We start from the raw sequence: 19,344 nt of genomic DNA on the forward strand, positions 1-19,344 counted from the left end.
GCAAAGCGAACTGTTTCAAGGAGCTGTGCCGAGATGCAGATGCCAACCCATGGGGCAACGCGTATCGAGTCGTGATGGCGAAGATCAGAGGACCTGTGACGCCCGTCGAATCGTGTCCCGAGAAGCTGAAGGTCATTGTGGAGGGTTTATTTCCGATGCATGATCCTACGATATGGCCACCGACACCGTACGCCGAAATAGCTACCGAACGTTCTCAAGTTTCCAGTGAAGAACTGGTAGCAGTGGCGAAGAGACTGCAGGTAAACAAAGCGCCCGGCCCCGACGGAATCCCCAACGGGGCCTTGAAAACGGCGATTCAGGCGTTCCCGGACATTTTCAGGATAGTGCTACAGAAATGCTTGGATGATGGTCACTTTCCTAAGAAATGGAAGATCCAAAAGTTAGTGCTGCTGCCAAAACCAGGAAAGCCCCCGGGGGTACCAACATCCTATAGGCCTATATGCCTGCTGGATACTCTTGGGAAACTCTTGGAAAGGATTATCCTCAACAGACTGACGAAATGTACGGAGAGTGACCATGGTCTGTCAAAGATGCAGTTTGGATTCCGGAAAGGTAGGTCCACCGTTGATGCTATCCGGACAGTGGTTGAAAAGGCAGAGAAGGCGTCACAGCAAAAGCGGAGGGGCGACCGACATTGTGCTATAGTAACGATCGACGTTAGGAATGCTTTCAACAGCGCTAGCTGGGAAGCCATTGCCGAGTCCCTACACCGTATGAAGGTTCCTGGGTACCTGTGCAGAATTCTAGGAAGCTACTTCCAGAACCGCGTCCTAGTCTACGAGACGAGCACGGGGCAGACAACGTTGAATATAACGGCCGGAGTACCACAAGGCTCTATCCTGGGCCCAACGCTCTGGAACGTAATGTATAACGGAGTACTGAATCTGAAGCTTCCCAAAGGCGTGGAGATCGTGGGCTTCGCGGATGATATCGCTCTCACAGTGGCAGGCGAGACACTCGAAGAGGTGAAGATGCTTGCAATCGAGTCCATCGTCTCAGTAGAGAACTGGATGCAAGCAGCGAAACTGCAGATTGCTCATAATAAAACGGAAGTATTGTTGGTGAGTAACTGCAAAGCCGTGCAGCGAGCGGAAATCACAGTCGGGGAACACGTGATAACTTCTAAGCGTAGGTTGAAATACTTGGGAGTTATGATCGACGACCGGCTGAATTTCAACAACCACGTCGACTACGTCTGCGAGAAAGCAGAGAAGTCCATTAGCGCGATAGCGAGAATAATGCCGAATAACGCAGGACCTTGCAGTAGCAAAAGGCGTCTCCTGGCTGCTGTATCCTCGTCCATACTGCGTTACGGAGCACCAGCCTGGTCGGCGGCTCTCGAAACCCACCGGAATCGTAGAAAACTGGACCGTACGTTTCGGCTCATGGCGATGAGAGTTGCGAGCGCGTATAGGACGATCTCGTTGGAGGCAGTCTGCGTTATCGCCGGCATGATCCCTATTGGCATCACTCTGGCGGAAGACAGAGAGTGCTACAGACGAAAGGAAATCAGGGGTATCCGGAAAACAGCGAGAGTAGAATCACTCTTGAAGTGGCAGCAGGAATGGGACACGGCGGAGAAAGGCAGGTGGACGTATGGGCTCATACCGGTACTATCGACCTGGCTGAACAGGAAGCACGGGGAGGTGAATTTTCATCTGACACAGTTCCTGTCTGGACATGGCTGCTTCAGGCAATATTTGCACCGGTTCGGGCACGCAACATCGGCACTCTGTCCGGAGTGTGAAGATGTGGAGGAAACACCAGAACACGTGGTATTTGTGTGTCCCAGGTTCACCGCAAGACGCGAGGGGCTGCCTGCCCTTCATGCCGGGAACATAGTAGAGAAAATGTGTCGCGACGAGGGCACCTGGAACGCTGTGAACAGTGTAATCATACACATCATGTCCGAGCTACAGCGGAAGTGGAGGGCCGACCAGCGTAGTAATAACCCCTGACCATAGAAGAGGAACAAATGCGAGGGCTGTTGCAAAGTGTAGTACCCCACGAGAGTCGTTGTGACGGAGTGCGCGTTATGTTGGAGGGCACTGCCTAATCGGCGCTCCGTTGGGAAGAGAAATCCTGCGAGGGTGGCTGTGACGGGGCGCGCGTCAAGTTGGAGGGCGCTTCCTAATCGGTTCACGTCTCGACAGGTGAGAAACCCCGCGAGGGTGACTGTGACGGGTTGCGCGTCAAGCTGGAGGGCAATTCCTAATCGGTACACGTCTCGACGGATAAGCGGAATCTGGAGAGCAGGGTCAAGAAAATGCTGGCAATGCCTGTTGGTGGATTGAGAGAGGAACATTGCGAGGGTCGTTTCGGCGGAGCGAGAGCCTAGGAGAGCATCATCAAATCGGTGGGTACCCCCACGAGAGTTGCTGTGACGGAGTGCGCGTTATGTTGGAGGGCACTGCCTAATCGGCGCTCCGTTGGGAAGAGAAATCCTGCGAGGGTGGCTGTGACGGGGCGCGCGTCAAGATGGAGGGCGCTTCCTAATCGGTTCACGTCTCGACAGGTGAGAAACCCCGCGAGGGTGACTGTGACGGGTTGCGCGTCAAGTTGGAGGGCAATTCCTAATCGGTACACGTCTCGACGGGTAAAAGGAAGCCTGTGCTGCGGATGTGCGTGGCGGAGTACAACGGTAACGTAAATGAGATGTATAGAGAAAAAGGGAAGGATCAACGCTAGTTAGCGTTGAAAACTCGTGAAGTGCATGAGCACAGCCGCCCCCTGAAGTAGTCGCCTAGATGTGGTCCCGGGGGGAATGAGGCTACGAGTAGAGGGCTTGGTTTTTGTGGGTGCGATCCCCACTCGACGTCTGGGTGATCCCTTCCCAGATAAGGCTGGAAGAGCGTTCCTCACCTCTATAAAAAAAAAAAAAAAAAATGGGGATCAACACTAGGGTAGGAGCCTACCTGTTGGTCTCAAATGTTCCTATCTCACGCCTCCACGAAGATCATATGACGACATTTTTAGATCGGGCGTGAACTGGAAACACACACCTGGTCTTGGCTCCGAGAACGGGTGTCGAAAGTGGCTAAGTGAGGGGGTGCGAGCGAGTCAGAGCGCTATATCTCTCCCGGGGAAGGCCTCCCGGGTCATGGAGGCCTTGCCAACCCGCTGTCTCCCGGGCAAAGGAGATACACCCAGAAAATGGAGCTACGTTCACGAAGAATACTCAGAATGCAATCGCCCGAGGAGGGTCCCCGAACTGGAGCTGGTCCTGGAACGGGCGTAAGAGCGAGCGGCCAGCGGCTGGAGGGCGATGTGCAAGAGCGGGCCACCAGCCGGGTTCAACCCGAAGAGCTACCGCCACACGGAAACAGCAGCCATCGACATCACCAACGAAACGCTGCGCCTACGAGGCGTGTTGCGACTGTCAGACGACAGTCGTCCACACTTGTGGGTACTACTAGGCGACGGATCATGTGGACACATGAAATGAATGAATTCGTGATCCGCGCCTATTACATCTGCACTGCTTTGGAGACGGACATGAGCGGTCGCCCTCGAATACTCGCAATGTTCGAGGAAGCGTATCCAGAGTTCGTCGGGAGGCTTGACCAAAACGCGATGAACGCGAGGCGTAGAGCGATTGTACGCAACAATATGCTCTCCCAAACGCAAGTCGACGAGATCAAGCAGCAGGTGCAGAGAGAACTAAGCTCCAGAACAAGCAGAGCAAGCGATGTGTCGAGACGAAGTTCAGTACGGCTGAGCAATTCATTCGCGAGTGGGGCACGCGAATCAGCACCAGTGGAGGCCACAGTACAACAACCCCCTGAGCCGGAAGATCCACAGCCAGATCAACAACTACTACGCGATCTGGTCTTCCATTACGACGAGGCGATCTCACAGTTCCGCGACACGGACCCTTTGTCGCGCCCCAGGATCCCGAAGTTGCAGCATTCCCGCAGGCTGACAAGTGCAGTAAAGCTCATGAACGAGCACGTTCTTCCGCTGCACTTGGTTGATGCTGAGAACATGGAGGAGCTGCAACTGAAAGTTTACTGTGCTGCTGTGGCGACCGCCAAAAGTTTAGGATACCGTATTAGGCCAAGAGGCGGACTGCTCCAACATCTCCGTGAAAGGCGTGAGCCTCCATGGCGAAGGAGATTGGAGCAACGGATCCTAAACAAGCGCGCCGCAATTGGAAGACTGATGGCGTACAAAAGAGGCAGCAGATCGGCGAAATTATGTCGCCAAGTTGCTGTGATCGTGCGGCCTACTGAACTTCGCCAGCTGGGAGCTCACCAGCTGACGGAAAAACTCGACACACTGGTACAGCAATTGAGCGTCCTAACTAAACGGCTGAAACGTTACTCTGACTCTGCAAAGCGCCAGGAACAAAATCGGATGTTCAGAGATAACGAAAAAGCGTTCTACGACCACATTAGCGACGAGAAGCCCGACTACCGCGAAGGTTTGCCAGATATTAGCGATGTGACGAACTTCTGGGCTGGTATTTGGGAGACCCCAGTAGAACATCGCGACGGGCAAATGTGGTTAAGACGGGAGGAGGAGAGTTGTGGTGAAATTGGAGAGATGCCAGCTATCATCGTCGGAGAGAACGATGTCCGCGAAGCCTCGCGGTACCTGAGGAACTGGGCAGCACCGGGCCCCGATGGTGTCCAGAACTTTTGGCACAAGAAGCTGACCGTCGCACATCCAAAGATAGCTGAGTGCTTCAACAAGGTGCTACGTGACCCACACAACCTTCCTGAATTCGCCACCCGTGGCGTCACCTTCCTCCTCCCGAAAGACAGCAACACATTGAACCCATCAAAGTACAGACCGATAACGTGCCTATCGAGTCTGTACAAAATACTGAGCAGCATAATTACCGCCAAAGTTTCTGCTCACTGCGAACAGCATCACATCATCGCAGAAGAGCAGAAAGGATGCAGGAAAAATACGCATGGCTGCAAAGACCAGGCCATCATCGACGCAGCCATAGTCGGCCAGGCGGTATATAACCAGCGGAACCTAAGTATGGCCTACATCGATTACAGGAAGGCTTATGACTCCATACCTCACTCGTTTCTCGTCCGGGTATTGGAGCTCTACAAAATTGATCCCGTCGTCGTTAGGTTCCTGCAGCATGCGATGAGGCAGTGGAGTACGTCTCTGCACCTCAGTGATGGGAAAAATGTGTTGCAGTCTAGAACGCTGCAGATAAAGAGGGGGATATTCCAAGGCGACTCTTTCAGCCCGCTTTGGTTTTGTCTGGCACTGAACCCCCTCAGTAGGACGCTCAATAGAAACGGTCATGGCTATAAAATAAGGTATGGCGACGGCGCCCACGAAGAAGTGACCCATACCTTTTACATTGACGATCTCAAGGTCTACGCTGATTCACGTCAGCGTCTAGGTGTAGCTATCCGGGTTGTCGAAGACATAAGCAGGGACATCTGTATGGAGTTCGGCCTCGACAAGTGTCGCTGTGTCCACCTGCTGAAAGGACAACTTACCGAATCCGGAGGCTACGAGGTCTATGACGGCGAGTTTATAAGAGACATGGTTCGTGGCGAATCCTATAAATATCTTGGATTCCGACAGCTCACCGGGATTCGCCACTCCGACATCAAGACGGAGCTGCGAGACAAGTTCTTGAGTCGAGTGAACTGTGTCCTGAGGACTTTCCTCAACGCGGGGAACAAGGTACGCGCGATCAACACATTCGCGGTTCCCCTGCTGACCTTCAGTTTTGGTGTAGTCAAATGGAGCAAAACTAACCAAGAGGACCTTGAGAGGAGGATGAGGAAAGCATTCAAAGAGGCCGGAATGCACCATCCTCAATCGGCACTGGAGAGAGTTTCACTACCACGCAAAGAAGGGGGACTTGGAATCGTCGACATTTCTGCACTGTGTGTTGCCCAGGTACGACAACTGCGCGAGTACTTCGCAGAACGCGCCAACCAAAACGCGCTATACCGCCGCCGACAGAGGATACAGCGCTCTGCACTTGGCGCAAGCGGAGTACCAACTCAACTGCAATCTGCAGACAGTGGAGGAGAAGATTGCAGCTTGGAAGCAGAAGGCAGTGCATGGTGCCCACCCCCATCAACTGGACCGGCCACACGTCGACAAGGCCGCATCTAATCTGTGGCTAACGCGTGGTGAACTCTCTTCAGTAGTAGAAGCCGACATGATAGCCATCCAGGACAGGATAATGCCGACGAGAAACTGCAGGCGGTACGTCTGGCATCAAGACGTTGATGACATTTGCCGGATGTGCCATCAACCAGGTGAAAACATAGAGCACATTATGGGAGGCTGTCCCGTTTTGGCCAACGCAGCCTACACCGAGCGCCACAACAACGTGGCCCGTATTGTTCATCGACAACTGGCGCTCCAATGTGCTCTACTGGAAGACAACGTACCAAACTACCGGTACCTGCCTGCACCTGTCCTGGAAAATGACCGTTTCAAGCTGTACTGGGATCGCACTGTTCTGACCGACCTCTCGATCCACCACAACCGCCCAGATATAATGGTTTACGACAAGAGCGACCGCAAAGTCACCATCATCGATGTCGCTATTCCACTGAACCAGAATCTGGAGGAGACCCACGGTCGCAAAATCTGCAAGTACCGACCATTGGCCGTGGAGCTCAAGGAACTGTGGGGGCTAAGGGAGGTCCCAAGAATTGTTCCAGTCGTTCTCTCTGGAACTGGAATTATCCCGAAGACACTTCTGGAAGCGCTAAAGGTGTTGAACATCGAGAAGGAATTGGCCGGCATCCAAAAGTCGGTCATCCTTAGCACCTGCGCGATTGTCCGACAATTCCTCGGTCAGGACTAAAACAGCACGAGCATGCAGATACGTGCATTCCGCAGAGCCTAGTCCCCCTTTGGCATTCAGAAGCCCGGGGGCAGGTGAAAATTCTGGCTAGGTTCGCCTAGTTAAGAAGTGAGATAAGTCTGCCAAAAAAAAAATTCTCAAATGGGGATCAACACTAGGGTAGGAGCCTACCTGTTGGTCTCAAATGTTCCTATCTCACGCCTCCACGAAGATCATATGACGACATTTTTAGATCGGGCGTGAACTGGAAACACACACCTGGTCTTGGCTCCGAGAACGGGTGTCGAAAGTGGCTAAGTGAGGGGGTGCGAGCGAGTCAGAGCGCTATATCTCTCCCGGGGAAGGCCTCCCGGGTCATGGAGGCCTTGCCAACCCGCTGTCTCCCGGGCAAAGGAGATACACCCAGACAATGGAGCTAAGGTCAAGACGAATACTACGAATGCGATCACCCGAGGAGGGTCCCCGAACTGGAGCTGGTCCTGGAACGGGCGTAAGAGCGAGCGGCCAGCGGCTGGAGGGCGATGTGCAAGAGCGGGCCACCAGCCGGGTTCAACCCGAAGAGCTACCGCCACACGGAAACAGCAGCCATCGACATCACCAACGAAACGCTGCGCCTACGAGGCGTGTTGCGACTGTCAGACGACAGTCGTCCACACTTGTGGGTACTACTAGGCGACGGATCATGTGGACACACGAAATGAACGAATTCGTGATCCGCGCCTATTACATCTGCACTGCTTTGGAGACGGACATGAGCGGTCGCCCTCGAATACTCGCAATGTTCGAGGAAGCGTATCCAGAGTTCGTCGGGAGGCTTGACCAAAACGCGATGAACGCGAGGCGTAGAGCGATTGTACGCAACAATATGCTCTCCCAAACGCAAGTCGACGAGATCAAGCAGCAGGTGCAGAGAGAACTAAGCTCCAGAACAAGCAGAGCAAGCGATGTGTCGAGACGAAGTTCAGTACGGCTGAGCAATTCATTCGCGAGTGGGGCACGCGAATCAGCACCAGTGGAGGCCACAGTACAACAACCCTCTGAGCCGGAAGATCCACAGCCAGATCAACAACTACTACGCGATCTGGTCTTCCATTACGACGAGGCGATCTCACAGTTCCGCGACACGGACCCTTTGTCGCGCCCCAGGATCCCGAAGTTGCAGCATTCCCGCAGGCTGACAAGTGCAGTAAAGCTCATGAACGAGCACGTTCTTCCGCTGCACTTGGTTGATGCTGAGAACATGGAGGAGCTGCAACTGATAGTTTACTGTGCTGCTGTGGCGACCGCCAAAAGTTTAGGATACCGTATTAGGCCAAGAGGCGGACTGCTCCAACATCTCCGTGAAAGGCGTGAGCCTCCATGGCGAAGGAGATTGGAGCAACGGATCCTAAACAAGCGCGCCGCAATTGGAAGACTGATGGCGTACAAAAGAGGCAGCAGATCGGCGAAATTATGTCGCCAAGTTGCTGTGATCGTGCGGCCTACTGAACTTCGCCAGCTGGGAGCTCACCAGCTGACGGAAAAACTCGACACACTGGTACAGCAATTGAGCGTCCTTACAAAACGGCTGAAACGTTACTCTGACTCTGCAAAGCGCCAGGAACAAAATCGGATGTTCAGAGATAACGAAAAAGCGTTCTACGACCACATTAGCGACGAGAAGCCCGACTACCGCGAAGGTTTGCCAGATATTAGCGATGTGACGAACTTCTGGGCTGGTATTTGGGAGACCCCAGTACAACATCGCGATGGGCAAATGTGGTTAAGACGGGAGGAGGAGAGTTGTGGTGAAATTGGAGAGATGCCAGCTATCATCGTCGGAGAGAACGATGTCCGCGAAGCCTCGCGGTGCCTGAGGAACTGGGCAGCACCGGGCCCCGATGGTGTCCAGAACTTTTGGCACAAGAAGCTGACCGTCGCACATCCAAAGATAGCTGAGTGCTTCAACAAGGTGCTACGTGACCCACACAACCTTCCTCAATTCGCCACCCGTGGCGTCACCTTCCTCCTCCCGAAAGACAGCAACACATTGAACCCATCAAAGTACAGACCGATAACGTGCCTATCGAGTCTGTACAAAATACTGAGCAGCATAATTACCGCCAAAGTTTCTGCTCACTGCGAACAGCATCACATCATCGCAGAAGAGCAGAAAGGATGCAGGAAAAATACGCATGGCTGCAAAGACCAGGCCATCATCGACGCAGCCATAGTCGGCCAGGCGGTATATAACCAGCGGAACCTAAGTATGGCCTATATCGATTACAGGAAGGCTTATGACTCCATACCTCACTCGTTTCTCGTCCGGGTATTGGAGCTCTACAAAATTGATCCCGTCGTCGTTAGGTTCCTGCAGCATGCGATGAGGCAGTGGAGTACGTCTCTGCACCTCAGTGATGGGGAAAATGTGTTGCAGTCTAGAACGCTGCAGATAAAGAGGGGGATATTCCAAGGCGACTCTTTCAGCCCGCTTTGGTTTTGTCTGGCACTGAACCCCCTCAGTAGGACGCTCAATAGAAACGGTCATGGCTATAAAATAAGGTATGGCGACGGCGCCCACGAAGAAGTGACCCATACCTTCTACATGGATGATCTCAAGGTCTACGCTGATTCACGTCAGCGTCTAGGTGTAGCTATCCGGGTTGTCGAAGACATAAGCAGGGACATCTGCTTGGAGTTCGGCCTCGACAAGTGCCGCTGTGTCCATCTGCTGAAAGGGCAGCTTACCGAATCCGGAGGTTACGAGGTCTATGACGGCGAGTTTATAAGAGACATGGTTCGTGGCGAATCCTATAAATATCTTGGATTCCGACAGCTCACCGGGATTCGCCACTCCGACATCAAGACGGAGCTGCGAGACAAGTTCTTGAGTCGAGTGAACTGTGTCCTGAGGACTTTCCTCAACGCGGGGAACAAGGTACGCGCGATCAACACATTCGCGGTTCCCCTGCTGACCTTCAGTTTTGGTGTAGTCAAATGGAGCAAAACTGACCTAGAGGACCTTGAGAGGAGGATGAGGAAAGCATTTAAAGAGGCCGGAATGCACCATCCTCAATCGGCACTGGAGAGAGTTTCACTGCCACGCAAAGAAGGGGGACTTGGAATAGTCGACATATCTGCACTGTGTGTTGCCCAGGTACGACAACTGCGCGAGTACTTCGCAGAACGCGCCAACCAAAACGCGCTATACCGGGCTGTCTGCGCCGCCGACAGAGGATACAGCGCTCTGCACTTGGCGCAAGCGGAGTACCAACTCAACTGCAATCTGCAGACAGTGGAGGAGAAGATTGCAGCTTGGAAGCAGAAGGCAGTGCATGGTGCCCACCCCCATCAACTGGACCAGCCACACGTCGACAAGGCCGCATCTAATCTGTGGCTAACGCGTGGTGAACTCTCTTCAGTAGTAGAAGCCGACATGATAGCCATCCAGGACAGGATAATGCCGACGAGAAACTGCAGGCGGTACGTCTGGCATCAAGACGTTGATGACATTTGCCGGATGTGCCATCAACCAGGTGAAAACATAGAGCACATTATGGGAGGCTGTCCCGTTTTGGCCAACGCAGCCTACACCGAGCGCCACAACAACGTGGCCCGTATTGTTCATCGACAACTGGCGCTCCAATGTGCTCTACTGGAAGATAACGTACCAAACTACCGGTACCTGCCTGCACCTGTCCTGGAAAATGACCGTTTCAAGCTGTACTGGGATCGCACTGTTCTGACCGACCTCTCGATCCACCACAACCGCCCAGATATAATGGTTTACGACAAGAGCGACCGCAAAGTCACCATCATCGATGTCGCTATTCCACTGAACCAGAATCTGGAGGAGACCCACGGTCGCAAAATCTGCAAGTACCGACCATTGGCCGTGGAGCTCAAGGAACTGTGGGGGCTAAGGGAGGTCCCAAGAATTGTTCCAGTCGTTCTCTCTGGAACTGGAATTGTCCCGAAGACACTTCTGGAAGCGCTAAAGGTGTTGAATATGGAGAAGGAATTGGCCGGCATCCAAAAGTCGGTCATCCTTAGCACCTGCGCGATTGTCCGACAATTTCTCGGTCAGGACTGAAACAGCACGAGCATGCAGATACGTGCATTCCGCAGAGCCTAGTCCCCCTTTGGCATTCAGAAGCCCGGGGGCAGGTGAAAATTCTGGCTAGGTTCGCCTAGTTAAGAAGTGAGATAAGTCTGCCAAAAAAAAAAAAAAAACTCACTGGGCACTGAACCCCCTCAGTAGGACGCTCAATAGAAACGGTCATGGCTATAAAATAAGGTATGGCGACGGCGCCCACGAAGAAGTGACCCATACCTTTTACATGGACGATCTCAAGGTCTACGCTGATTCACGTCAGCGTCTAGGTGTAGCTATCCGGGTTGTCGAAGACATAAGCAGGGACATCTGTATGGAGTTCGGCCTCGACAAGTGTCGCTGTGTCCACCTGCTGAAAGGACAACTTACCGAATCCGGAGGCTACGAGGTCTATGACGGCGAGTTTATAAGAGACATGGTTCGTGGCGAATCCTATAAATATCTTGGATTCCGACAGCTCACCGGGATTCGCCACTCCGACATCAAGACGGAGCTGCGAGACAAGTTCTTGAGTCGAGTGAACTGTGTCCTGAGGACTTTCCTCAACGCGGGGAACAAGGTACGCGCGATCAACACATTCGCGGTTCCCCTGCTGACCTTCAGTTTTGGTGTAGTCAAATGGAGCAAAACTAACCTAGAGGACCTTGAGAGGAGGATGAGGAAAGCATTCAAAGAGGCCGGAATGCACCATCCTCAATCGGCACTGGAGAGAGTTTCACTACCACGCAAAGAAGGGGGACTTGGAATCGTCGACATTTCTGCACTGTGTGTTGCCCAGGTACGACAACTGCGCGAGTACTTCGCAGAACGCGCCAACCAAAACGCGCTATACCGGGCTGTCTGCGCCGCCGACAGAGGATACAGCGCTCTGCACTTGGCGCAAGCGGAGTACCAACTCAACTGCAATCTGCAGACAGTGGAGGAGAAGATTGCAGCTTGGAAGCAGAAGGCAGTGCATGGTGCCCACCCCCATCAACTGGACCGGCCACACGTCGACAAGGCCGCATCTAATCTGTGGCTAACGCGTGGTGAACTCTCTTCAGTAGTAGAAGCCGACATGATAGCCATCCAGGACAGGATAATGCCGACGAGAAACTGCAGGCGGTACGTCTGGCATCAAGACGTTGATGACATTTGCCGGATGTGCCATCAACCAGGTGAAAACATAGAGCACATTATGGGAGGCTGTCCCGTTTTGGCCAACGCAGCCTACACCGAGCGCCATAACAACGTGGCCCGTATTGTTCATCGACAACTGGCGCTCCAATGTGCTCTACTGGAAGACAACGTACCAAACTACCGGTACCTGCCTGCACCTGTCCTGGAAAATGACCGTTTCAAGCTGTACTGGGATCGCACTGTTCTGACCGACCTCTCGATCCACCACAACCGCCCAGATATAATGGTTTACGACAAGAGCGACCGCAAAGTCACCATCATCGATGTCGCTATTCCACTGAACCAGAATCTGGAGGAGACCCACGGTCGCAAAATCTGCAAGTACCGACCATTGGCCGTGGAGCTCAAGGAACTGTGGGGGCTAAGGGAGGTCCCAAGAATTGTTCCAGTCGTTCTCTCTGGAACTGGAATTATCCCGAAGACACTTCTGGAAGCGCTAAAGGTGTTGAACATCGAGAAGGAATTGGCCGGCATCCAAAAGTCGGTCATCCTTAGCACCTGCGCGATTGTCCGACAATTCCTCGGTCAGGACTAAAACAGCACGAGCATACAGATACGTGCATTCCGCAGAGCCTAGTCCCCCTTTGGCATTCAGAAGCCCGGGGGCAGGTGAAAATTCTGGCTAGGTTCGCCTAGTTAAGAAGTGAGATAAGTCTGCCAAAAAAAAAAAAAAAAAAAGGTCAGGTCAGGTCAGGTCAGGTCAGGTCAGGTCAGGTCAGGTCAGGTCAGGTCAGGTCAGGTCAGGTCAGGTCAGGTCAGGTCAGGTCAGGTCAGGTCAGGTCAGGTCAGGTCAGGTCAGGTCACGTCAGGTCAGGTCAGGTCAGGTCAGGTCAGGTCAGGTCAGGTCAGGTCAGGTCAGGTCAGGTCAGGTCAGGTCAGGTCAGGTCAGGTCAGGTCAGGTCAGGTCAGGTCAGGTCTCTCCGTCCAGCTCGTTCAGCTTGTTCAGCTCGTTCAGCTCGTTCAGTAACGATGTTGTCTTGTCGATGTCCTCACGAAAAATGAATGCGTTTCACCACCAGAGTATCGCTCAAGTTATGCTTTTTTGTCCGATTGAATCGAGAGGTTTACGATGGTAATTTGGAAGGCAAACTAGAGGCGAATGAACTCCCTGAGTTTGCAATTTTCAGTTACTGAGCAATAATCGATTGTAAATTATATGACTTTCGCGATGCGAAACATTTTCCGTTGCGCGCGCATCCAATACTGGATACGAAAATATTGAAAATATTTTCCTGCAACGAGAACGTCTTTCCGGAATCTTCTCGACGCTGGATGGCAACCCAACGAAAAAAGTTCGGCGCTTGTATGTGTTTGTGTGGCGGCTCCTCCGATGTCTCAAGTGAAACCGTTTATGGAATCAATCTCCTCCTGATGGATTCCCTTCTGTCCTAAGGTGCACAAACAGGCTCTTGGTGACACCGTTCATCAGCGCTTTCATGATGAACGAATTCAGCTTCACCAGAACAGAGACAACATGCTCCAATCGCTGTTCAATTATAACTGAGTGAATTTCCGAGCGGTGCTTGCTTATATACCGATTGGTGATTTCAATAGCCTGTTTTGAAAGCAATTTTAAGGCTATTGAAACAAGTTTTTGGATGAAAAAGTAACAAGTATATAACGCGTAGACATTTTATCTTTCGAATGAAGTGTTTATCATACCATTTCGGTCAGTTGTTTAAGAGCTATTAACGCTCAAAATCTCGGTCTCCGGCGTAACGCTTTCGTTTTCGAAGCTTTGATTTTACACCCCGGTATAGAAATGAAAGACGTAGTCCTACGTCAAAAGTGAAGCAGAGGCATGGACTGAAGGCGTACAAAGTGAAAAAGGTGCCCAATCGTGATGATAAGCAAAATTTCACTGCAAAAAGCCGTGCTAAGGTGATCTACACCCAGTTTTTGAAAAAAATGTTGTACTCGAAGACTTCAAACAGCTTTCGGGTCTCGCTTTTTATACTGCAATGCGAAGGATTACCGTAGCCGAGTGTTTCCGGATCAAGAAGCAGTCTCAATTCCTCAAAAAGTACTTGGTTTGGCAGGCAATAAGCAGGTGTGGCCGAAAATCCAAATGTTTCGTCTCTACCGGCACTATCAACAAAGATGTCTACGAGATGAAATGTTTCCAGAAGCGGTTGCTACCATTCATAAGAAGCCATGACTCTCCAGCGTTGTTTTGGCCAGATTTGGCTTCTTGTCACTATGCAAAATCCATCCTGGAAAGGTATAATGCACATGAGGTCAAATATGTGCCAGAAAAGGCAAATCCACCGAACTGTCCAGAACTTCGCCCAGTGGAAAAGTACTGGGCTCTGATTGAGCGAAAACTATTCGAAACTAAGAAGAAAGCGAATGGCATTAATTATTTCAAGAGCAGATGGAAAAGCGCCGCCGCCAGCAAATCTGAGGATACTGTACGGAACCTAATGGCAGATGTTCCCATGAAAGTTCGTGAATTTTACAGGCAACGTAATTAGCATCGAAGTAAGCTTTCCTTGTTTTAGATATAAGTCTATTTTACTTAAATAAACAATCGGTTTTGTTGTATTACGTGAATTTTTGTTTTACTGGCATCATCTTGGTGTCCGAAATTTAACGTGGACAGGCTTTATGTGCAATGAGGTAAAATCGTGATTTTTGAAGATTTTGTTTGAATTTTCACCAGAAGTTGTTTATATCGTGTTGCAGCGAAGTTAAGAAAGATAGAATTTGGGTGGCAAAGAACAAATTGTAAGGCGGTTAGAGAGAATTAATTTAGTTGATATTAACAATCAAGTTAAAAAAATAGGATAAAATTAATGATAACACTTAAAAACATTCTAACTTTTAAATTTTCACTTCCAAAAGGTTATTTGAATCAACTAAATTAGATGTTCAACTACTATATCCTGTACTGAATTTTCTCATCTCTCAAATGGTAGCAACAGAATCGTCTTTTGTAGCGTATTTTTCAATATAGAGCCAGTTTGAGGCAACAGAGTCCGAAACCAAAAAAAGTTCTATAACTCTGTCATTGTTGAAATAATATAAAAAATATGATCATCTATCACCTCTTGATTCTGGATTAATTTATTTTTTTCATGTGAAAAATTGATGTGGTGAAACGGACAGTTGCTAATGGGAATGTGATGGACTGTAAAAAGTCTGTTTATTCTGTTCCTAAGGAATGCTGTACGTCTACAGACGGGAATCAAGTCGCCAAAGGTGGACTGTCTAGAAGCTGGCTGGAACCAAAAGCAAAATAGTTGAGGTTCTGCCCGTTTATTGTGGATTTATATGTGGATTTAGAAGTATTTTTTCGTCATTTAACAAACATTCGTGATGAGTTCAGACCTTGGTTGAATGGTTCTACACTTCGTATATTATAAACCTGTCCATATTCCCCCCACTACATGTCTATATTACCCGCACCGAAAAACATGGGTGCATGTTGCAAACATCGGCTAGTTCTTTTTTTTTATCATATCCGACGTAGAGCTCAAACGCCTTGTAATCTAACTTTAATGCAGTTGCTCGATGGCTCAAAACGCTCAAAAAATTTTGTTCATCTGATGGTCATCTCGTGGGCGATATTTTTCTCGAACGAGCATTGCTCCTAAAGTTCGTAAAGTTGACCGTAATTTAGAATTTTCTAATAGCTTTACGAACAGTTGCTTTGCTTAGATTTGCTACCGTTTGTTTTTGTTTTTTTTTTTGAACCCCTTTATTCCGAATGATCTGCTCGATGCGCAGTGGCCCCTCCATAAAAAAAAAGATTTCTCACTTTTCTTTTTAATGTTTTAATGCGCTTGCTGGAAAGCATTGTACAATTTTCAGGGAAACTAAATGCGTCAAACAGGATAGCATGATATTCACCATCTCAATTTTTTGAACGATATTCTTTTTCTTTGTTTTCGTTCTCAGATATGAGAGAGCAAACCATGTTAACAGAACGTCCCACAACAACAGCAAACGCAAACGCATATTCTAAACAAGTCACTCCAAATAGCCAATTGTCGGTGTCGACGATGTCACCGGCAGAGGTGATACTACTCAACGTGACAACGACGGAAGCGTTAACATCCCCTTGGCAGCATCAGACCAATATCCCAACCCTTCTGATCGATGGAGCCGAGGCGGCACAATTGCATTCGACAGCTAGGATAGATCCCTCACCACCAGCAGCAGCAGGAGCAGCCACAGAGCAACGAACATCCACACCTGCGGCCGAACAAATGATGGATCAGCACAAAACTAACTACAGCATAAAATTCACAACTTTTCGACCATGTAAGATTAACTGTCATCCTCAAAATGATGAAGCGAAAGACATTTAATTTGACAAATTATGGTTACAGTACTAGTACCTACTTTACCTGATATTCGACATAGGATTATGCATTCAATGCCTTATCAGTCCAAGCATCATCATGAGCGGCACTGGGGTCCATTTTTCGAAGAGCCACTCAACGTGACTTCCGGAGCATTGCAAGTAGGATATCATTTGTCGACGGAAGCAATTCTCAACTGTAGGGTAGGAATGCTTAAAGATAAAACGGTAAGACACTTTTCCAATCTTGTTCTAATTTCCTTTCTGACCGGGTTGGATTATTCTCTCACACACACGTACACACACACAAACAAGTTAACCCGAGAGGGATAAAGTGTGCCAATAACAAATGTATTACAATTTGGCTTATCTTCTTTGAAAAGTAGCTTTTTGTTCTCCCTTTTCCCACCATTTATAACTTCCTCAATGCGTATGACATCAGGTGATGTGGATAAGGCGAACGACTGATAAGGTATCACTACTAACAGTAGGAAACAATACGTATAGTGGCGATCCAAGGATAAGGGTGAAATTTCAATATCCGAACAATTGGCGCCTACATATCAACCCTATCAAGAACGAAGATGGCGGCATGTACATGTGTCAGGTATCCACGCATCCGCCCCGAGTTTTTGCCACCAATCTCACGGTTCTAGGTAGGTGTCCTTTGTCTCTCTCTCTCTCTCTCTCTCTCTCTCTCTCTCTCTCTCTCTCTCTCTCATAGAGGTATTTCGGTACAATTAGCAAATCCCCAGCAAAACGGAATGAATGATTGCTTCGCGTTTCATTGAATGTCTTTCATTTCCATCCGTGTGAAAAGTATTCAGTCGATCAGCCATTCAGGGCATGCCATTCGCACTGACGGAATATAAAAGCGCAAAGCGAATAATTCAGCAGAGAAGAATTAATCTTCAGGCGAAAGACGGAAATAATATACTTCTGATCAGCGCATGAAGAAGGATTTACGATGAATTTTTGGATGTGCTTGATTACGAGCTCTGCCGCTGCCTACCAGGAATAAAAATTTGTCTTGGAGATGAATTACCGACCAGCGTGCAAATTGCCATACAATGGCTTCATTTCCAGCAGACACAATTAACTCTGAGATTTATTATGCGGGATTAACGCAGCATTGAAACGAAGCATACTGTTCAGTCGGTATTTATTACAACAATGGCAACTTGTTGTTGTTGCTGTTGAGTATCTCTGGTTTCAATTCAGATTGATTACCGAACCGTTATCTCCAGAATTTTTCGAATACATTTTTCACACAGAATTGATTTATCTCTGAATATCGTACTAACTTTATATCTTCTCTCTCTTACTGTTTAGAACCAGCGGTGAGGATCGTAGACGAAATCGGCTACGAGTTCTACGACAGATATTATAAATTAGGTAGCACTATCGATATCTCTTGTCAGGTGTCGCTTTCGTACCTGGCAACACTGCCAAATGATGTTCCATCACCGGCGGGCCACACCATCAACGGTTTACAACTTTCACCGAGCGGAACGAGGATGACCGGCTCCAAACTTTTAAACGAGGGAGTGACAGCGAGCAATAATAATAAAGATAAGACCAAACAATCGTTACCACAGAATATCGTTTGGAAAAAAGATGGTACCGAGCTCCCGAAAGATATCAAGCTCAGTTGTAGGTAAGTCTATGCAAATGGTTTCTGATTTCTGCTATCAACGGCTTTATGTTTCCGCTTGTGCCGCCGTTCAAAGCACTTCAATGTTTACTCGAGCCAACTCGAGCGGCAGTGCAATCAAGTTGAAGTGGTAATCTTTCCGCGGTGCCGTGGGATGCTGAGCATAAGCGTCGAATTAGACAATATACTTTATTCGAGTTGGAAACATTCGATATAACATACATAAGATAATATTTTATTGAAATAAAGCGTTTTCACACATGTGTGCAGATAAGAGCTGAAGTTGCGAACATCGCAATTAATATTTAAAATTTAATCGTCGCTTCTGCAATTGAAGGGTTATCATTATCACGTACTATAAAGCAATTGTTTTTATCGAATGGTTGTACCAATACATTAATTTAGACTTCAAAAAATATGGATAAGCGGGCATCGTCGATTGTTCCACTAGGTTGTCAACTGTTCAAAAAATCTCGAAATGTACTGGTCCGTAACCAAATTATCATGCCAGATGACTCCATTTGCTCATGTTTTGTCAAACATCAATGACATGTCATTTGAAAGGGTAATTCAACAACTCTCAATAGTAGTTGATAATTTGTGAGATCATTATTTTTGTACGTTGGAAAATAGTAAAATAGACAGAAAACATCATTTAGTGTAGTGTCTAAAACATGACGGCATTGATTTTTTTGTATTCAATTCATTCATTTGTTATATTATGTGAGAACGAAACGAAATTTGACAGTTAAGCATATGGGAGGTAAAATGAAAACCTAAACATAGAACATGCAGGAAAAAATTAAAGATTCCGAATGCTTATAACTCGAACATTTCTTACTGGATCGGAAAGACGTTTGCATCAATTGATACGGAATATTTCTACGCTTCTATCGCAATTAATAAAATGTTATTTTTCATTAGATAAACAATTGAATAACTGTAAAATGTTAAGCGTTATCTAAACGTCCTAACTACCTCGTTTTGATTGGCCCGATTCACGGTTTCACCAAAAGAGCCATTAAAACCATGCAGCCTTGGGGAAATCGGCATCGCAAACACATGAAAGTATGGGGACTTTTGATCGCACCGATCTGTGTTCACTAACACAGACTTCAAAACCAAGTAGCGTTAGAGAAATCGGCATTGCAAATACATGAAAGTCGGCGATATTTTTGTTCCGACTGAAATGTGTTTCCCTAACACAGACTTCAAATCCATGGAGTGTGGGGAAATTTGCATTGCAAATACATGCAAATCGGGGGCATTTTTGTTCCGACTTAAAT

At 48.8% G+C, this 19,344-nt stretch overlaps 1 protein-coding gene across 5 annotated transcripts in view; it reads left to right on the forward strand.

Annotated features, from left to right (window-relative positions):
* The window catches only part of LOC129775121 (uncharacterized), a 109,512-nt gene that overhangs the window by 87,613 nt on the left and 2,555 nt on the right, over nt 1–19,344 (forward strand). For all 5 annotated transcript variants that reach the window (XM_055779412.1, XM_055779414.1, XM_055779413.1 and 2 more), the window contains exons 3-6: nt 15,999–16,364; nt 16,433–16,632; nt 16,847–17,060; nt 17,737–18,061. In XM_055779412.1, coding sequence (XP_055635387.1) covers nt 15,999–16,364; nt 16,433–16,632; nt 16,847–17,060; nt 17,737–18,061 — 1,105 coding nt within the window. The remainder of the gene's footprint in view (nt 1–15,998; nt 16,365–16,432; nt 16,633–16,846; nt 17,061–17,736; nt 18,062–19,344) is intronic.

The sequence above is a fragment of the Toxorhynchites rutilus genome, chromosome 3 (assembly GCF_029784135.1).
Source record: "Toxorhynchites rutilus septentrionalis strain SRP chromosome 3, ASM2978413v1, whole genome shotgun sequence".
NCBI lineage: Eukaryota > Metazoa > Arthropoda > Insecta > Diptera > Culicidae > Toxorhynchites > Toxorhynchites rutilus.